Source organism: Microtus pennsylvanicus, chromosome 6 (genome assembly GCF_037038515.1).
Source record: "Microtus pennsylvanicus isolate mMicPen1 chromosome 6, mMicPen1.hap1, whole genome shotgun sequence".
Lineage (NCBI taxonomy): Eukaryota > Metazoa > Chordata > Mammalia > Rodentia > Cricetidae > Microtus > Microtus pennsylvanicus.
The window spans coordinates 30,005,822-30,023,337 of NC_134584.1; the positions used below are offsets into that span (position 1 = coordinate 30,005,822).

The 17,516-nt window shown below is 36.0% G+C and overlaps 1 protein-coding gene across 4 annotated transcripts in view; it reads right to left on the bottom strand.

Annotated features, from left to right (window-relative positions):
* Positions 1–17,516, bottom strand: part of Rictor (RPTOR independent companion of MTOR complex 2) — a 90,760-nt gene that overhangs the window by 33,586 nt on the left and 39,658 nt on the right. For all 4 annotated transcript variants that reach the window (XM_075975946.1, XM_075975944.1, XM_075975945.1 and 1 more), the window contains exons 7-15: positions 13,565–13,691; positions 10,879–11,048; positions 7,579–7,646; positions 6,750–6,817; positions 3,527–3,609; positions 2,249–2,336; positions 1,596–1,686; positions 1,210–1,276; positions 1,004–1,084 (exon numbers count right to left, since the gene is read on the bottom strand). In XM_075975946.1, the coding sequence (XP_075832061.1) occupies positions 1,004–1,084; positions 1,210–1,276; positions 1,596–1,686; positions 2,249–2,336; positions 3,527–3,609; positions 6,750–6,817; positions 7,579–7,646; positions 10,879–11,048; positions 13,565–13,691 (843 nt within the window). The remainder of the gene's footprint in view (positions 1–1,003; positions 1,085–1,209; positions 1,277–1,595; positions 1,687–2,248; positions 2,337–3,526; positions 3,610–6,749; positions 6,818–7,578; positions 7,647–10,878; positions 11,049–13,564; positions 13,692–17,516) is intronic.

Sequence of the window (17,516 nt, forward strand, 5' to 3'; positions counted from 1 at the left end):
TATATAATGCTTAATCCTGTACCTTACATATACAGCTCAGTTACTATGTGGGGAATAAAAAGAGTTGGGGGAAGAAAGGAGGAAACATGCACATTTTTGGTTTTGGAGACAGTGTCTATTATGTAGCCCTGGCTGTTTTGATATTCACTGATATTCATTATGTAGACCAGGTTGGCCTCAAACTCAGGGATCCACATGTCTCTGCTTTCTGAGTGCTGCAATTAAGATCAAGACCAGGTGCTACCACACCCAGCCAGAAACACTTAAAAAAACAAAAACAAACAAAAAATAATTCTGCCAATAAAAGCAAGCCATGGTGAATATGAAAAGGTATATCAAAATAATCACTTCTTCCTAATCAAGTCCAAAGTGATTTTTATTTAGTATTTTATCAGTTGGTAGTGACCTACAAGTACAAACCTTTATAATGCACAATTCTTTCCCTATTCAGTTTACTAAAGAGTATAGAAAAGTGCCCACAGCCTCTAGTTTCTGGTAGTTAGTAAACGTCAGAAAAAGAATCAAGGAGGCCTAGCTGAGGACTCTACCCAAAGAATCTCGTTCTTTAAACCTAAAAGTACTAATTTGCGGACATCAGTGATATTAAGGTATTATATTTAAAACTTTTTCACTAAACTTTCTGAAGGTCAATAAGTCACTACAATGTATGGATTACATTCCTTGCAGACATAAAATTCATGGTTTTGTATTTTTTATTTCTTGCTTTCTTCAGTTAGGATGCCTTTCTGAATGCAATCAAGGTTTACAGGATCAAAATATCAACATTAAAAGAGGTTAAAGAAAAAAAATCAACATTCAGTACTTGTTACATTTATAAAACCAGTTAATACAGACATAGAACATCTCTATCAGGAATCAAGGGCTTTGGTAAAAGGAAAATGTACTGTCTGAGCTATCATAAAGTAATGCCATCCAATTAACCAGTTTTATCATTTAAAATCCTACACATTTTAACCACATAACCAGAGGTCATAATACTTACCATATGCAAGAGCTCTCCTAAAAGGATGGTCGCTCTAACTGAGATGTGGTCATCACTGTTCGTTATCACTTCAACCAAGCCCTATGGCGGCAAGAAGAAAGCATCACTGCTGCACAATGGTGCACACAGACACATTTCTGAATCAGATCTGTTTCTCACTCTAACGAATTTTGTTAACGGACAGAATAAAGGTGTCGAAACATTACCTCTAAAAGTCCATTACGAATAAATGCAGAAAGTATCAGTGCCAAGTAATTGTCCATGAGGTCTGGTCTAGAAATAAAAGCATATAAAAAAAATTACATGTTCTACATAACATAAAAACAGTAATGGTGGGGGCTGGAGAGATGGCTCAGTGGTTAAGAGCATTGCCTGCTCTTCCAAAGTTCCTGAGTTCAATTCCAGGCAACCACATGGTGGCTCACAACCATCTGTAATGATCTGTAATGAGGTCTGGTGCCCTCTTCTGGCCTGCATACATACACACAGACAGACCATTGTATACATAATAAATAAATAAAATAAATAAATATTAAAAAAACCCCAAAACAGTAATGGTAATAAATGAATCATTTTTATATCTATATTCTACCTGGATCTAGCACGATGGGGAAGAATAGTTTTTGCTTCAGCTGCCACAAAGCCATCTGAAAGTCTCCAACTGTCCTGGAACCTTCCTGGATCTAAAAGAGTTAAAATAGGTAGTTACCAGATTATGTAACAGTGAATAAGATGAGTGTTGGACTATCAGCTATCCAGGCTACAGAAAACTTCAAGGGGGTTTAAAAAATAATCTGCTTGTGGAGTGGTAGAGACTGTCATGATTGGCAAAGGGGTGGTTACTTGGGCCTGTTATGTGGACATTTCTATAATGTCTGTGCTTGTCAAGTAGTGTGTGTGCCTGTGACAGTGGCATATGGGAGTGGAGACAGGCAGATCTGGAGAGCTCAAGGACCAGCCAGACTAGCTGAAACAATCAGGCCCTGGTTCACTGAGACTCTATCTCAAAACAATAAGGGAGTGACAGAGGAAGAAGCCCCATATGGAGTGAGCATACCTGCACACTCACATGCAATACACACATGGCATAGCAGCTGTAACTTTATGAGTCAGATAATGTCTAACTTTCCGAAAGAAGAGAAAGTGATGTTCAAATTAGTATTTCACCAATTTGTCGTTTACTTCCATCAAGTCATTTAAAAGTTCCCATAAGCAACAGATCCCAGTGCAGGTGTTAGTACTCACCTACACTGAGCAGGGCTTCTATGAACTCATCTGTCACAACAGGTAGAGGGAGACGAAATATATCATAGAGCACTTCAAGCAGACCTCGCTAGAAGAGCAAATACAGTTCACTTATTTCTACAAAAGTTTTTTTAATGACTTTTAAAAGATCATGTTCAAAGAGAATGACAAAATTAATAAAAACATACCTATCACATTCTATCAAGATTATATTAGGGAAGGGATAATTACTAAATATTTAATATGTCAATTTTTTTCCAAGAAAGTGTTTCCTTATCACCATTGTGCAAATCTGAAAACGGATTTCAGTTCTTTCCACGCCCAGGAAGTCAGTAGATGAGCAGGGGTGTGCTCAGTGGCAAACTACTTGCCTACAATGTCCCAAGGTTTGATTCCCAACACCCCAAAAAGGGTCAACAAAGTTGCTCCTTTTGTTCCTTGCTGGAGATGTGTTTGTTTATAAGCACACCTCCCACTTCCATGGTCTAGTGCATTTCATTTCACATTGTAAGCAAGGAATGCCTAGCCAAGGTTTTCTCACAAGCTTGTTCAGCTACAGGTATGGTTCATTTAAAGAAAACCAACTAGGAGGTAAAACAGAGAAACAAAATTAAAACAAAAACATTTAAGGGAAAAGAGAACTTAAGAGTTAATGTATCTTTTTTCCCCTCTACGTTCAATTTGTTTTTAGCTACTTACTATAAATAAAGGTCTTAATTATAACCATTTATGAAAATATCTAATAAATCAAGACATAAATAACTTAGTTTTAGTGACAGTCACCATCTTGGAAATAAAAACATGGTAACAATGGTATCAAAAATATATAAATTACAAAGCATGACCACAAAGCACCACCACATAAATATACATCTACTTTTTGTTACATATATTTCTAGGTTTGATTCTTTAAAATAAAAATGTTCTTCTGTTTCACTTGCATTGTTTTAATAATTTTAACTCAAGTTTTAATAGAATTGTCACTCCCAACAGTATTTTAAATGATCCATATATTACTATTATGTAGTCATGTGCTGTACAATGCTCTAAACTAAAAGTTACCAGCTTGAGGTAAGTGCAGATGACTGTAGAGACCAGTGGCATTAGACTTTAGTGGAACTGCAATCACAGGTAGCTATGACAGGTGTGCTGGAAGCCCAGCCTGAATCTTCCACAAGAGCAGGGCACAGCTCACTCTTAATAAGAAGCCTTCTCTTCAGTCACTAATGTAACTTTTAAGAGTCCAGGCATGTAAGAATTACAGTAACTGTTACTTACCCTTATTTCCATATTTGGTATGCAAAGTACTCCAATTAGGGACTGGATCCCAGAGTTCCCAGGTTTACATAAATTAATAATACCTAAGGAGGATAAAAGTTAAAAAAAATAAGAAAGAAATTCTACAATAATATATCATGATATAAAATTTGTGATTATCTTTCAAGTTAAATTATACTACTTGGCTACTCTAATTGATATCATCTAACTAAAGGATACCAAGTATTCTCTGACAATCCCCACCGATTGCAAATTGTCATTAAGTCCATCACCTAAATTCCTCATCAATTTCTATTTCATATCTAGAAACTGATGAACACCAAGGTATATACATGAATATCTCTCTAGAAGTAAGAACATGAGAGAGAAAAACAGTATTTTCCCTATCGAATACTCCTCAGACTACAGGAAAAAAAAAAACCAAACCCATATGACATTTGTCAAATATATTTCTAAAATCAGTTGAATGCATATATGAAAATAAGTAACATACCCTAAATTCACAGATCAAAGAGTTTAAGTTGCAGAATTTTGAACATACTAAAATTTTATGTCACAAAAGATATGTAAATAGGTGATAAGCAAGCATAAAATGCTCAGTATCATTAATTTTCATGAAATGCAAATTGTATCAGAGAGACCACTCACTAAAATAGTTAACACTGGGGATGACAACAGCAAACACTGAAAAGGATGCAGAGCAACTGAACTCACACAGGCTGATGGCAGTGCACAAGAGAACATTTGTACTGAGCAGCTAACCAGAGTGTGCATGTGCACCTTTTCCAGGACTAAAGAACGCTGGCATCTGTAAGCTTCTTCACAGTACATCACAGAAACTTAAATGGAATGATGGAGACACATAGGGACAGACAGACAAGCAGATAGTGGAGACAGATACAAAATCTACATAGTAAGAATACATGCTAACCACAGCAGTTTTCAAAATTCTTCCAAATGTTTTGTATTAAAATGTTAGGGTAGTCACACAGGACTCTAAAGCTCTCTGTCACCACTACAATGGCTAAGCAACCATTAATAAAAATTCTTGGAACCAGATATGTTTCAAATTCTGATTTTTTTTTCTTTCAAACTTCAGAATACCTGCACGTTTGTCATGGGATAACTCAGGTATGAACCCAACATAAAGTCATTTATGCTTCATATATACTTTATATGCATATCCTGAAGACAAATGTTCTTGTGTTAACTGTAACTAATCACATGAGGTCACATGTAAAATTTTCTATTTATGTCACCACTCAAAAAAAAAAATCTCAGCTATTGAAGCAATTTGGATTTCATATTAAGAATGTTTGATTTGTATGTCCGTATGCATGAATAAGTTATAATTTCTCTTTAGACTTAGAAAGAAAGTTCAAGTTAAACACAGTAAGCAGAATTAAGTGCTTAAGGTTTTGAAGAGCACTTCTCACACCTTGAGAAGCCAGAGATTATGATAAGGGGCATAAACCTTCTTTTCTGCTAACACAGGAGAAAGGCTGTTGACACGGGGAAAATCTGTGCTGCTGAAGTTACCATCCCATCAGTTATGAGGAACTTGAAACCTGTCATCGTGTTAACACTGCAGAACTTTATTTAATTCATAAATACTGCCACAGAACCTAAACACTATTTAGGAAAATGCTTCTGTTCGAAAAATATTTTGAAGGCGGGAACTTGAAATGCTACAATTTTCCTCGTTCAATAAAAGGTAGAAAGCATCTAACTTTTAAAGTTTCTAGTCACAAGTCAATATATAATGGCATTGGGAGAAAGTCACTTAGTAAGAACGTATGAGGTGAATTTTAAACAGAGACTGACAACAATAGTCTAGAAGGAAGGTCGAGGAGTGAGCAGTTAGGTCATCTTGGTAGTTAAAGCACAGTGCAATCAATATGTTTCGTAAAAACAAAAACAGCACTGACAGTGGTTAAGCTGGAGATAACAGAGGACACTTAATGGCAGAAAACAGCACCATCCTCCTTAGCAGGAGGACCTAAGCTGTGTCTGTTAAAGAGGACCTGGGGGCTAGGATGCACTGCTCTATACTTTCAGCCTTGAGGGACCTCAATGATCACATGCCAGAAACCCAGTCCCCAAATGCACACTGATGGTTTCTGAGAGGTGACTGGGGATGAGATGAGGTCATCCTAACAAATCCCCAAAACTAACTCTACGAGAGCAAAGTCTGGAACTTGCAGTCTGTCATTTTCGCCGTATGAGGATAATGCCACGTTCTTGAACATTTCAGCTTCCAGAAGTAAAAACTACATAAATCTTAATTTTAAAATAAATCACATACTTGTTAGCATTTAGTTTTGGGAATAAAAAATAAATTAGAATAAGTATGAAAATTATTATCATTTACTCTTACATTCACACACAACCTTTCAGCTGTCCATGAAGGTAAGCACAACAGATAAGGCAAGGTTTTCACTGAGGTACTAAGATGGCAGAAGCACACTAGACACACTAGCGAAAGCCCAGTGGCTAGGATAAACATTTGTATAGAAAAGATATTTGTAAGATAGGGTTACTTAGTACACAGCAGTATTAAAGGAAGTTTCTTTGTTCTGCTTATGCTAATGTTCCTTTACAAGCTCTCTTTGCAGGAATACTGTGAACCTAAGAAGGTGATCATTGCCAGAAAGTAAAGTCAATAGCCATATTACTTTATGAAAAAATATTTTTTACTTCAGAGAATGAGGAAACATGTATAACCCGATATTAAAGAACTCTGATGAGCTGGTTATGAGGCTCAGGAATAGAGCTCTTGCTTATCAGGCACAAAGCCCTGGGTTCAAAACAAGTAACAACAATGTTTGAGACTCCTAACACCCTGCCTAACATACCTACTACTTATGACATTACTAAATGATTTTAAGCAAGAAGCTTCAGCAATACATGATACACGAGTTTTGTCTTTTACTTTGGGAGTCTTCTTCAGGAATGTAGATCATGCTGGATTTTTCTTAAAATGTCCCGGTAATCAATAGCACAGTCTTGCAAGTATAATGAATGTGTATATACAGAATGGAATATGCTACTTATTATAAACTTTCTTCATTGTGTTTTAATCATTTTGTGTAAATCTCCTTGGTTATAATACCATAAATGTAAAACTACATTTGTATTTAAATTAGATGCTACAACAATTAAACATTTGAAAAACCAATTAAGGTCTATTCTTTGACGTCACTGAGCAACATACAGAACCTACCTGCCCATGAGCGGAATGTCGCAATGATTCCCATTTTACTGGCTAGAAATCGTGCCTCTCTGTCTTCTCTGTTGGAGGGTGGGGATGGGGAATTAGTAAAGACACAAGAGAAAAAAGGAGGTGAGTTTCATTAAAGTATTTATGTTTGAAATCAAAACAAGATGTTTAGAAAAAGAGCAGATTACTCTACAATTAGTCAACTATTAGTATAAATTGATTTTCAATTTTAAATTGACAATATGATCTCAGAGCTCAGGAGACAGACAGGAGAACTGCTGTAGGTTCAAGGTCAGACTGGGCTACACAGCAGTTTCCTGGCTAGTCAGAGATAACACAGAAAGGCACAAATAAATTAATGAATAAAAATAAAATCTACACCATGATTTATAACTAAGTTAGAAATCTTTATCCTTCTGAAAACTGCTCTTTGCTGGGCTTCAACTGAGCACGAGAGCACAGCCAGCTGAATGAGCATCTGTGCAGCAAGGATGCTCCAGAAGCAAGAGCCCACACCCACCACAGAAGCTTGTCAACCAGCATTCTCTTCCGCTTTTCTACACAGCAGGCTCAGTAATCTGCAGTCATCAAACAATTACTAAATCAAAGGAATCCAGTGCTGTATCAATGTGAAGATCACGAATTAACATTTAAATTTCTCAAAGCCTTCCTTTAGTGTATACTATATAACTCAGAGAGTACAACGTAAGCCCTGAGATAGGACATTCACGTATACTCCCATTCCCTAGCACTGTACACTATCAGTGTAAACACAGCACTTAATATAAGTACACAGACATCACACGCCCTAGCAGAAACTCATGGTACTTACTTGAGCTGTCCTTCAGCTGTATCTGGACTGTGTCTGTAGTGGAAATCAGTATAGGGTGCTAAAATTCGCTAATTAGAAAAGGAAATAGAAACAGAAGCAATTTTTATTATAAAAGGCATTCTTTCTATAACACAAAATTAATTTCATTCCTCTGTGTCTTTAAGAGGATTAGCTGTTTTAGTTAGAGTACTCACAGCAATAAAAAGCAATGACATCTTGAATTGTACATGCAAATGGGTGGAACTAGAAAACACCATCCTGAGTGATATAACCCAGACCCAAAAAGATGCGCTATGTACTCACTCATAAGTGGATACTAGCTATAAACAAAAGATATTGAGCCTATAGTTCATGAATCTAGAGAAGCTAAGCAACAAGGTGAACCCTAAGAAAAATATATATAAAACCACCTGGAAAGTTGAAATAGACAAGATCACCTGACAAAATTGGGAACATGGAGGTAGGGGGAGAAGGCTGGATGGAAGGGGAAAAGGAGAGGAGAAGGGGAGGGGCAAGGAGAACTTGAGGGAACAGGATAGTCGAGACAGAGTAAGGACAGAGATGAGAGCAAGGAAATAGGTCTTGATTGAGGGAGCCATTATTGGGTTAGCAAAGAAACCTACCTGGCTCTAGAGAAATTTCCAGGAATCCACAAGGATGACCCTAGCTAAGACCCTAAGCAATAGAGGAGAGGGGGCCCGAACTGGCCTTGTCCTGTAGTCAGACTGATGAATACTTTAAATATCACCACAGAACCTTCATCCAGCAACTGATGGAAAGAGAGGCAGAGACCTAGTGGAGCATTGGAGTGAGCTCCCAAAGTCCAGCTGAAGAGTGGGAGTGAGAATATGAGCAAAGAGGTCAAGACCATGGTGGAGACGTGCGCTGAAACAGTCTACCTGAGCTAATAGGAGCTCACCAACTCTAGCCAGACTGGGAAGGAATAAGCATAGGACCAAACTAGTCCCTCTGAATGTGGTTGACAGTTATATGGCTGGGGCAGACTGAGGAGCCACTAGCAGTGGCACCAGGATTTATCCCTAGTGCTTGTACTGGCTTTTTGGGAACCTATTCTCTTTGTATGGATACCTTGCTCAGCCTAGGTATAATAGGGAGGACCTTGGACCTTCCCCAAAAAATGTGCCTTACCCTGGCTGAGGAGTGGATGGGAGGGTAAGTGGAGGAAAGGGAGGAGGCGAAGGAGTGGGAACTTGGATTTGTATGTATAATGAAAAAAGATAGTTTAATTAAAACAAAGAAAAATTTAAGTCAAGAAAAACTAAATAACTTGCCTAAAGCCACAAAGTTAGCAACACCTAATACAGTTTGTTCTTGAGGGAACTATATTCTCATCATCTAACAGAACCTGTACAGCCTAAAGTCGACCCTCTCAGGCTTTGTGTCACTGGGGTGACATCTTATTAAGGGAAAAAAATGTTTATGGCTGCAAGCATAAAATATAAGAATTTATTTAAAAATATATCATAGTCTTCACAGGTTATTTTCATTTACATAAAGGTTTGCTAGTTTGCTTTATAATGTATAGAATTTAAAAAGCCTATGCCAATACCTTGAGTCATCTCCTCTCTTTAAATAAAAACATCTTCAATTTTTAATAGTAATTATTCAACTTGATAAAAATTAAAGCTAAGTATTCTATGGAAGATCAGTAATACCCATTGATATAGGACTCCAATGAATAATACATTTAAAAATCACTAAGAGACTATTATGTTTATTACATTTGTTAGTAATGATAGTCTGATGAAGTTTCATCATCTGTAACGTTCTAAAAATAGTCCCAATGGCAAGAATGCTGGTGCTGACTACAGTCCACCTACATGGCAAGCTGAGGTGGGGGTCTACGATCTGGAGACCATCTCAGGGATCATATTAAGACCAGATCACATGAAAGAGAGGTGGGGGAGGGGAGAGGAAACATCCTAATAAAATCAGAACCACAACATTTTAAGGCTCCTACCCTAAAATGGTAAGGATAATTAGAAAATGGTAAGCATTCTAAATCTCATTTAAATTCTTGACTTAAATTTATTTTAGATGCTATCTTCAACAAACAATAATGTACTACATTCAAAACCAACTCTTAAGATCTAACTTGTGATAGCTGCTCTGTCCAGTATCGTCTCACTAGGAGCCCTGTTTGGCCTCCAACTCCCATTTCTCCTACTCTGCCTCATGAATGCTAGGATTATAGTCAGGGCTGCCATCTTCAGTTAATAACTCCTTATCATAAGAAGTATATAGTAACCTCAGTAATTTAGATATGAAACTTCTACCTGAATTAGTAAATGTTTTACATGACATATTTTTAAAGGTACATTCATATTTTTAAAAGATACATTCATTACAGATAGTGTCAAAGTGTTTTTCCCCTTTTGTATTATTAATTTAGGATGTGTATAAGTGTGTGCACACATGCTTATGATGTGAGCATAGGTATACATATGCCATGGTGTGCACATGGAGGTTGGAGGACACCTTTTGGGAGTCTCTTCTCTCTTCCACCTTATTTCTGAGGAAGAATTCTTGCTGATTTTTTGCCTGAGTTTCCTACAGGAGCTTCCAGGCAGTTCTGGGATCACAAAATTGAATCATGTCCAGCTTTTACGTGGTCCCAAGACCAAACTCAAGCTGTCAAATTACATGTTAAAGAGTTTTCCCTCTGAACCATCTCTTCAGCCCCCAAAGCGGTTCTTATATTAAAAAATTTTTGTATTGTTTAATGAATAAACAGAACATAATTAGCAGAAATTAGACAATATTAACATAGTGAATTTCTTATTAGAAGGTGTCTTAATATAATCTTTACTCATCCTTTAGTTTGCTCAGGAAACTTCTTAGGGCTAATACAAAATGAACTATTTTGCATGTTGCTGAAATACTGATAACATTTTTAATTTATTACTAATCAAATGACTATACAAAATGAGAATAAGCCAAATTAACACAGGTTAGATAATTAATATAGCACTTGAGTCTATAATCTCAAAATTTCAAAGTAAGATTATGTATTTAAACTTATATATTTTGGGCTAGAGAGATGGCTCAGGGGTTAAGACCATTGGCTGCTCTTCCAAAGGACCCAAGTTCGATTCCCAGCACCCACATGGTACCTTACAAGCATCTGAAACTCCATTTCTTGGGGTTCCGACGCCCTCTTCTAGCCTCTGTGGGCTCTGTACACATATGGTGCACAGACATTCACCAAGATAAAACCCTGACACACATTAATTATTTTTAAGAATTGTATTTTAAATTAGAAACACTAAAAGTGCCTACCTCTAATTCTACATCAGCTCGCACATACTGTCGGGTCTTTGGATGATTAAGAAGGTGCAAAATTGTAGTAATGAGGGCCTCATTTATTCGACTTAATTGGCAATCAATCACATTTTTCAGGATGGTGTTTAGTCCGCCTCGAAGAGCTACCACCTCGGGGTTCTGAAGTGCTAAAATGAAAGAAAAACTAATTATATTCATAGTATTAAGTATTTAAAACCTACACTTTCACTTAAATCTTAAGTTTCCTTTTGGATTTGGAAACTTTCTTAGTACCTATATTTACAAGTAAAAGATTTCACTTAAGAGTCATTTACTATCTTTTTCCCAAGCCTGATTTTTAAAATTTCTTTGAACAATTTTGTCATATTCTTTAGACTTACTTTACTTAGTATTTTCCTTCAATTTCAGAGTACATTTTACTGTGGAGACAAAAGCCCTTTAGTGATTTTTTTCAAATATTTTACAGTATTTGTTATTTTAAAATTTGCTTCAAATAGTGTATATCATTTACTTTTATCAAAAAAAAAAAAACCACAGACATACAATCATACATCCACACATACCCCTTTGTAACTTTAAGATAAACTTCTCTCTTACTTTGAAGACCATGACTGCTCCTCACATGTAGTTTCTGCTTTTTGTTGTGGACCTTGTTTTGGAAACAGTGCCTAAAAGTCAGCACAGAGCTCAGACAGTCTCACACACACTATTCTGTCTGTGTCCTGAGTGTCTATCACCATGTGGGTCAGACATGGATGCATCTTAATGACTTACGTTTCATCTGTTTCAATCTGTCATGAGATTAGAATTCACTGAGATAATAAACTCAATTTTCCCCACAAATATTTTACTAATTATCCCATCATGTTTCTCTAATTATACCTAGTCTCTTTTTAGAGACAGTGTTGCTATATTTGCAAGCTGGTTTTGAATTTGGTGTCTTACTAGCTCTGGCTCCCAAGGCTGAGATGACAGGGATATGTTGTCATGTCCAGTAGGGTTTTTATTCTTAATGATATGCCAATGTGTTTTTCAAAATATGATCAGTAACTTTTTTTAAAGGTTTTTTCTCTTTAAAAAATGAGTGATGTTAATAGTTTTAAAAATAATATGAGGGGGCTGGAGAGATGGTTCAGAGGTTAAGAGCACACTGACTGCTCTTCCAAAGGTCCTGAGTTCAATTCCCAGCAACCACATGGTGGCTCACAACCACCTGTAATGAGATCTGGTGCCCTCTTCTGGCCTGCAGGCATATATGCAGACACAACACTGTACACATAATAAATAAATCTTTAAAACAAAACAAAAAATAAAATAATATGAAAAGAAAGTTTCCTTTCTCCTCAATTTTTTTTTCACAATGTTTCTAGAGCTTCTTCTGTCATGTTTGTTCTGGACTTTAAAGTTAGGTTTTCTCCTGTTTTCTAAAATTAGGTAAAATCACACAGGACCACAGTGCAGATTTCAATGGTATGGGTCAGTAATATCTGAACAGTTACACCCACGCCCAAATCTGCTTGATGTAGAACTTAACTACGTTAGAAGGTCCAATGTACTTCCTCCCGTGTCATTGCTGTCTTCATTATCTCTCTTTATTACAGGTTAGCTGTACCTTCTTAAACCTCAATCTGACACACTCAAAAGCATCTTCTCCACACAAATCACCATATTTCCTATATATTTCTTTTGTTTATTCTACTGTGATTGTTTCTGAAATACATCAAATTTAAATTTTCACAATTCCACAGTAGTAATCACATAGATCACTTCTTCACTTGATTCAGTTTTCTGATATATATTTATAGTGACAACTAGCAGCTTTCCAATATTTAAACTTCATTCATTACTTTATCGAAAATATGGTTAAGCATTTTAAACAATGTTTACTAATTGTGTTGTTTCAAAAAATAAGATACAAAGTAACTAAGAAAGATAATGTATGTCGACCTCTAGCTTTGAGTCTTCAGTGGTAGAGTGGCTCTTCCTTTGTAACTTAAACTTTATTAATTTATTTATTATCCCAAGCAGAAATATGACCTCCACAATTTGTACTTTTGGCAATAGAAAAAAAATCATTATCTTCTTGATACTTAAAATTATATTCCACTGATAACAAATGAAATTGAACTTTTAAAGTTTTTAAAGTAGGTATTTAGGGATTATTTCTGTTTACTATTTTACTTTATACTTGTTATTTTGCTTGTTTGATCTGCCAACAATCTTTTTTTGTTTTTGGTTCCTTAACGTAAACTCTATTGCTACCACCCATGTACAATAATTCACAACCAACTTTCCTCAAGTCCAGATAAAGATACATTCATGTTTCTACTCTCCTTTTTTTCGCTCTAATCTCTGATCTGTAATACAAAGGGTTTTATTAGGATTAATTTTTTGCACTGTAAACTATTACTTTAAACCATATCAAGACATAGTATCATCAATGTCAGAAGGTTACACGAGTAGATTTCATTACTACTGGATTGAAGACAATCAAATTTTATAATAAATAAATTTGAAAATTTACACAATAATAATATGAATTTTGAATTGTCAAATAACACATTGTTTACTTTCCTATAAGAAGTAAACATTTTCTTATTTTTGTAGCACTTTTCTTCTAAGGACATTAGGTAATATTATATGTACTTTATAAAACATTTCATTACTTCAAGAAAATTCTGACCTAGTTCACAGATAATGGCAATGCATGCCCGGACCATTCTGTCTCTTTCTTGAAGGCCATCATTTCCAACTGCAATTAGTGAGTTGGCCACAGAACTAGGAAACAAGGAAGCATTCACAGTAATCATCTGTAACAGAGAAGAATCAGAAGGTAAGTCATTTACATTGAAAATTTTATTTTATTCAGATGGAGATAGTTCAGGCACAAAATTCTCGTAAGATCAAGGCACCAATTTTAACATTTAGCTTTGTATGGACATCCCAAAGGATTGTTTTAACTATAAAGATTGCTATTATTATAACTAACAGTAAATATTAACAGTAGTTACTATGGAAATGGCCCTGATTATTTTCTAATAATTTAAAACTAAATTAATTACTAAACAAGATTACTTCTAAGATTCTAGGTCTCTCCAGAATAGGAGTGGCATCTTACACAGCTCCTCGGTGTCCACAATGTCGCTCAGTGGACACACACCTGTGCTGCTCCATCATCACCATGTCCCTGACACTTACCTCCATTCCTCCCGCCTGATCAAACTTATTTGAACTTCATCCAGTCAAAACTCTTTAGCTGTCACTACCTGTTGCTATTCCAAAAGGTAGCCTGACTAATTCAGAATCTTTTCTTGATGTGTGAAAAATTCTGAGGTAGATCATATGTATATATACCTTGCAATAAAACTTGGGGTAAACCTAAATCAAAGGATGAACAGTCAACAACATTAACTGCAATTCTGGAAATATGTAAAGACCGTTTATGTTTGGTTTAAAAAGCAGGAAGAAAATAAAGCAGGTGGCAAACTACTGTTTAATACAGACTATGTGGTAAATCAACTATTTCAAAGTTAACACCCTTGGGAAGGAAAAGAAGAGAAGTTTTGTTCTGACAGAGAGAAAAGTAACTTTTCCTGATGTTACTGGAGTTAGAAACCTGTTAGAAGAATTAAAATTTGTGTTCTGACACAGGATACAAGATGACTAGAGAAAGACACTCAGGTAAGGTTATGAGGACCAAGGAAACCATCTGTGCTGTTCAGTCTGGCTGTAACACAGGTAGCTTATGTCATGTAAGCAGCAATAAGTAATACTACACGGTTCAACTGAAATTGAAGAACTCAATTTCACAATCATAAGATAAACATTTCCAATCACTAGACTCTAAGTAAGGTGTCCCAGTTGTTCTTAATCAATTCTTCCCACTAACCAAATAAAGGAGGATAAAGGTAGAAGAAAATGATCTTCCCGGGGAGAAAAACCTCATATCTTATATTTTAATTTTTGCTGGTATGTTATACATAGCTCTTGTGTTCATAAGAGAACTAGGAAAGAACTGGAAGATGGATCAGGAGTTACCAGTACAGCTACTCTTCTGGAGGACCCAAACTCATTCCCCAAGACCTACTGTGGATGGTTAACAAGCACCTGCAACTCTGGGGAATCCATCACCTCTGGCTTCTGTACCTGCAACCATGTGCACATAGCATCTGCCCTCTATACATATATACATATATATATATAATTTTAAAAATTAAAAACATTTAAAGAATTATCTAGAAATAAATTTCATGTGATATATTTCTAAAAGAGCTAAGATAATTTAGTTTTCCAAATTAAACAGACTACTAAGTAATAAAGTATATTTTCTTTGCCAAGTCAATCCTCTTTTTGAGTGAGATTGCTTACATGGAAAATGAAGATGTAAACAATGAAATTGTGCCAACAATTTCAAATACAGAAAGAAATTCTACCTAAAATCTTATATGGCTACTAAAAATATTCTTTATCTATTAAATAGATTATGGACCAAATACATAAAATTAAATTTTATAAATAGAAATTATGGTTTATATTTTCCAGGGAGATGCAGGCGAAGAAACTCTCAGAGTCAATGAGATCGAAGGATGCTTTCCTCACTTATTTATCTAACCTCAATAAAGGAAAAGTCCTACAATGTCTGATACTTTGTGGCCACTATTTATAGCCATCTTTTCTGGCACGAACAGACACATAAAGCAAGGAGCAAGCCTAGACAATAAATCCACACAACTGACACAAAGCAGATACACACAGTGATCTTAGAAAAAAAGGTAAAATTTGTGTTGTGACTGGAAGGTGAACGGAGGGTGGAAAGAGGAGGAAATGAGAAGCAAGCAGTGATTGTGGTAATGGTGGTATTTTGCATACTACATGTATGGTGTCATAAGATGACAGCTTAGATAGAGATGGTTGGCAGGACCAAAGTAGGCAGGTTGCACTTAACACCTATTAGTCAATGTAGTTTTGGAAATCTGGACACTGAGTTCTCATTCTGGCTTTCCCACTATCTAGTGTTATAGTATAATGAGGGCATCTAATTCCACCAAATGAAATTCTTACAGGTACAAAGAACAGAAAACGACAGTATAAATTCCTATTAACATTAATAGCATTAATCCCTGATAGTATTAATTCTTATTTTATGAATAAAGACATTCCATATGAATATAGCAAAGATAAGCTAGCATGGCAAGAAGGAGAATATATAGTATTATGTATGTGTACATGTGAAGGGGTATGTATATGTGTACAGGTCCCACTATGTGGAAACCAGAGGTCAATGTTGGATGTTTTCCTCAGTTACTGTTCATCTTATGATTTGAGACAGGGTCTCTCACTGAACCTGGAGCCCAGTGACTCAGTTAAACTGGCTGGGCAAGAACCCCAGGGATCTGTCTTACCCTTTCTGCAGCACTGGGATTATGCCATATTCACATTTTTACTAGAGATATGAACTCTGGTCCTAATGCTTATGCAGCAAGTATTTTATTAATTGAGCCATCATCTTGCCAGCCCTAGTAGAATTTAAATGAAAAGGAGAGCAGGAACAGACTATGCAGAAAACATGTACAACAAAACCAGAAAGAAATACCAGATGAAAAGAGCAAAAAAAAAAAAAAAAAAAAAAGATCAGAGACACTGAAGAAAAAGGTCAAATAAATGAGGTATGTAAACGAGAAGAAAAGATAATTACTCAGACTTTTTATGTGCCTTCACACGTTTGAAAACCTAGCTTCTTTAGCTTTAGGGTAGCTTAACCCATGACTAATTATGGAGTACGTCAGTTACTTTTCTTCTAATATTTTACTTAAAACAAAAGTTTCAAAGCCTATCCTTGTGGCAATTTGAAAGGAAATGACCGCACTAGGAGTGGCACTATAAGGAGGTGTGACTTTGTTGGAGTAGGTGTGGCCTTGCTAGAGAAAGTATGTCACTGTGGGAGTGGGCTTTGAGGTGTCCTATGCTCAAGTTAAACCTAGTGGCAATTTACTTTTTGTTGCCTGTGAATTAAATGCAGAATTCCCAGATGCTTCTCCAGCACCATGTCTGTCTGCATGCTGCAATGTACCACAAACCTCTGAAACTGTGAGCCACCCCAATTAAATGTTTTCTTTTATAAGAATTGTCATGGTCATGGTGTCTCTTCACAGCAATAGAAACAGTGACTAAGACACGCTCCAATATCACTTTCATTGGAATTTCAATCTTCTTTAAAAAAAACTCGTTCATTTCCTTATTTCTTACTATCGTTAAAAAAAAAAGAGGGAAAGGAGAAAACAGTATACTAACTCTGTAATCTAGCATCTGAAACATGCAATAAATTTAAAGACAAGGAAAAGAAGACATAGCTAATAAATTCAATTATTGAAAAATTTTATGTGTACGTAAGTGAATGTAGTGGTAAACACCTGCATTTCCAGCATTAGGGAGGCTGAGGCAGGAGAATAAAGAGCTTGAGGCCACTCTGGGCTCCAAAATGTAGTTTGTCCAGCTAGAGCTACATGGCAAGACCCAGTTTTAAAATACCAGTAATAACAGGACTAGATATCTTCCCATTCGGAAACATATCCTGCGTTAGTTTTATGAATTAGTTTCCCTCAAAGGAAAAGAAATGATTGTCTTAGGATATGTCC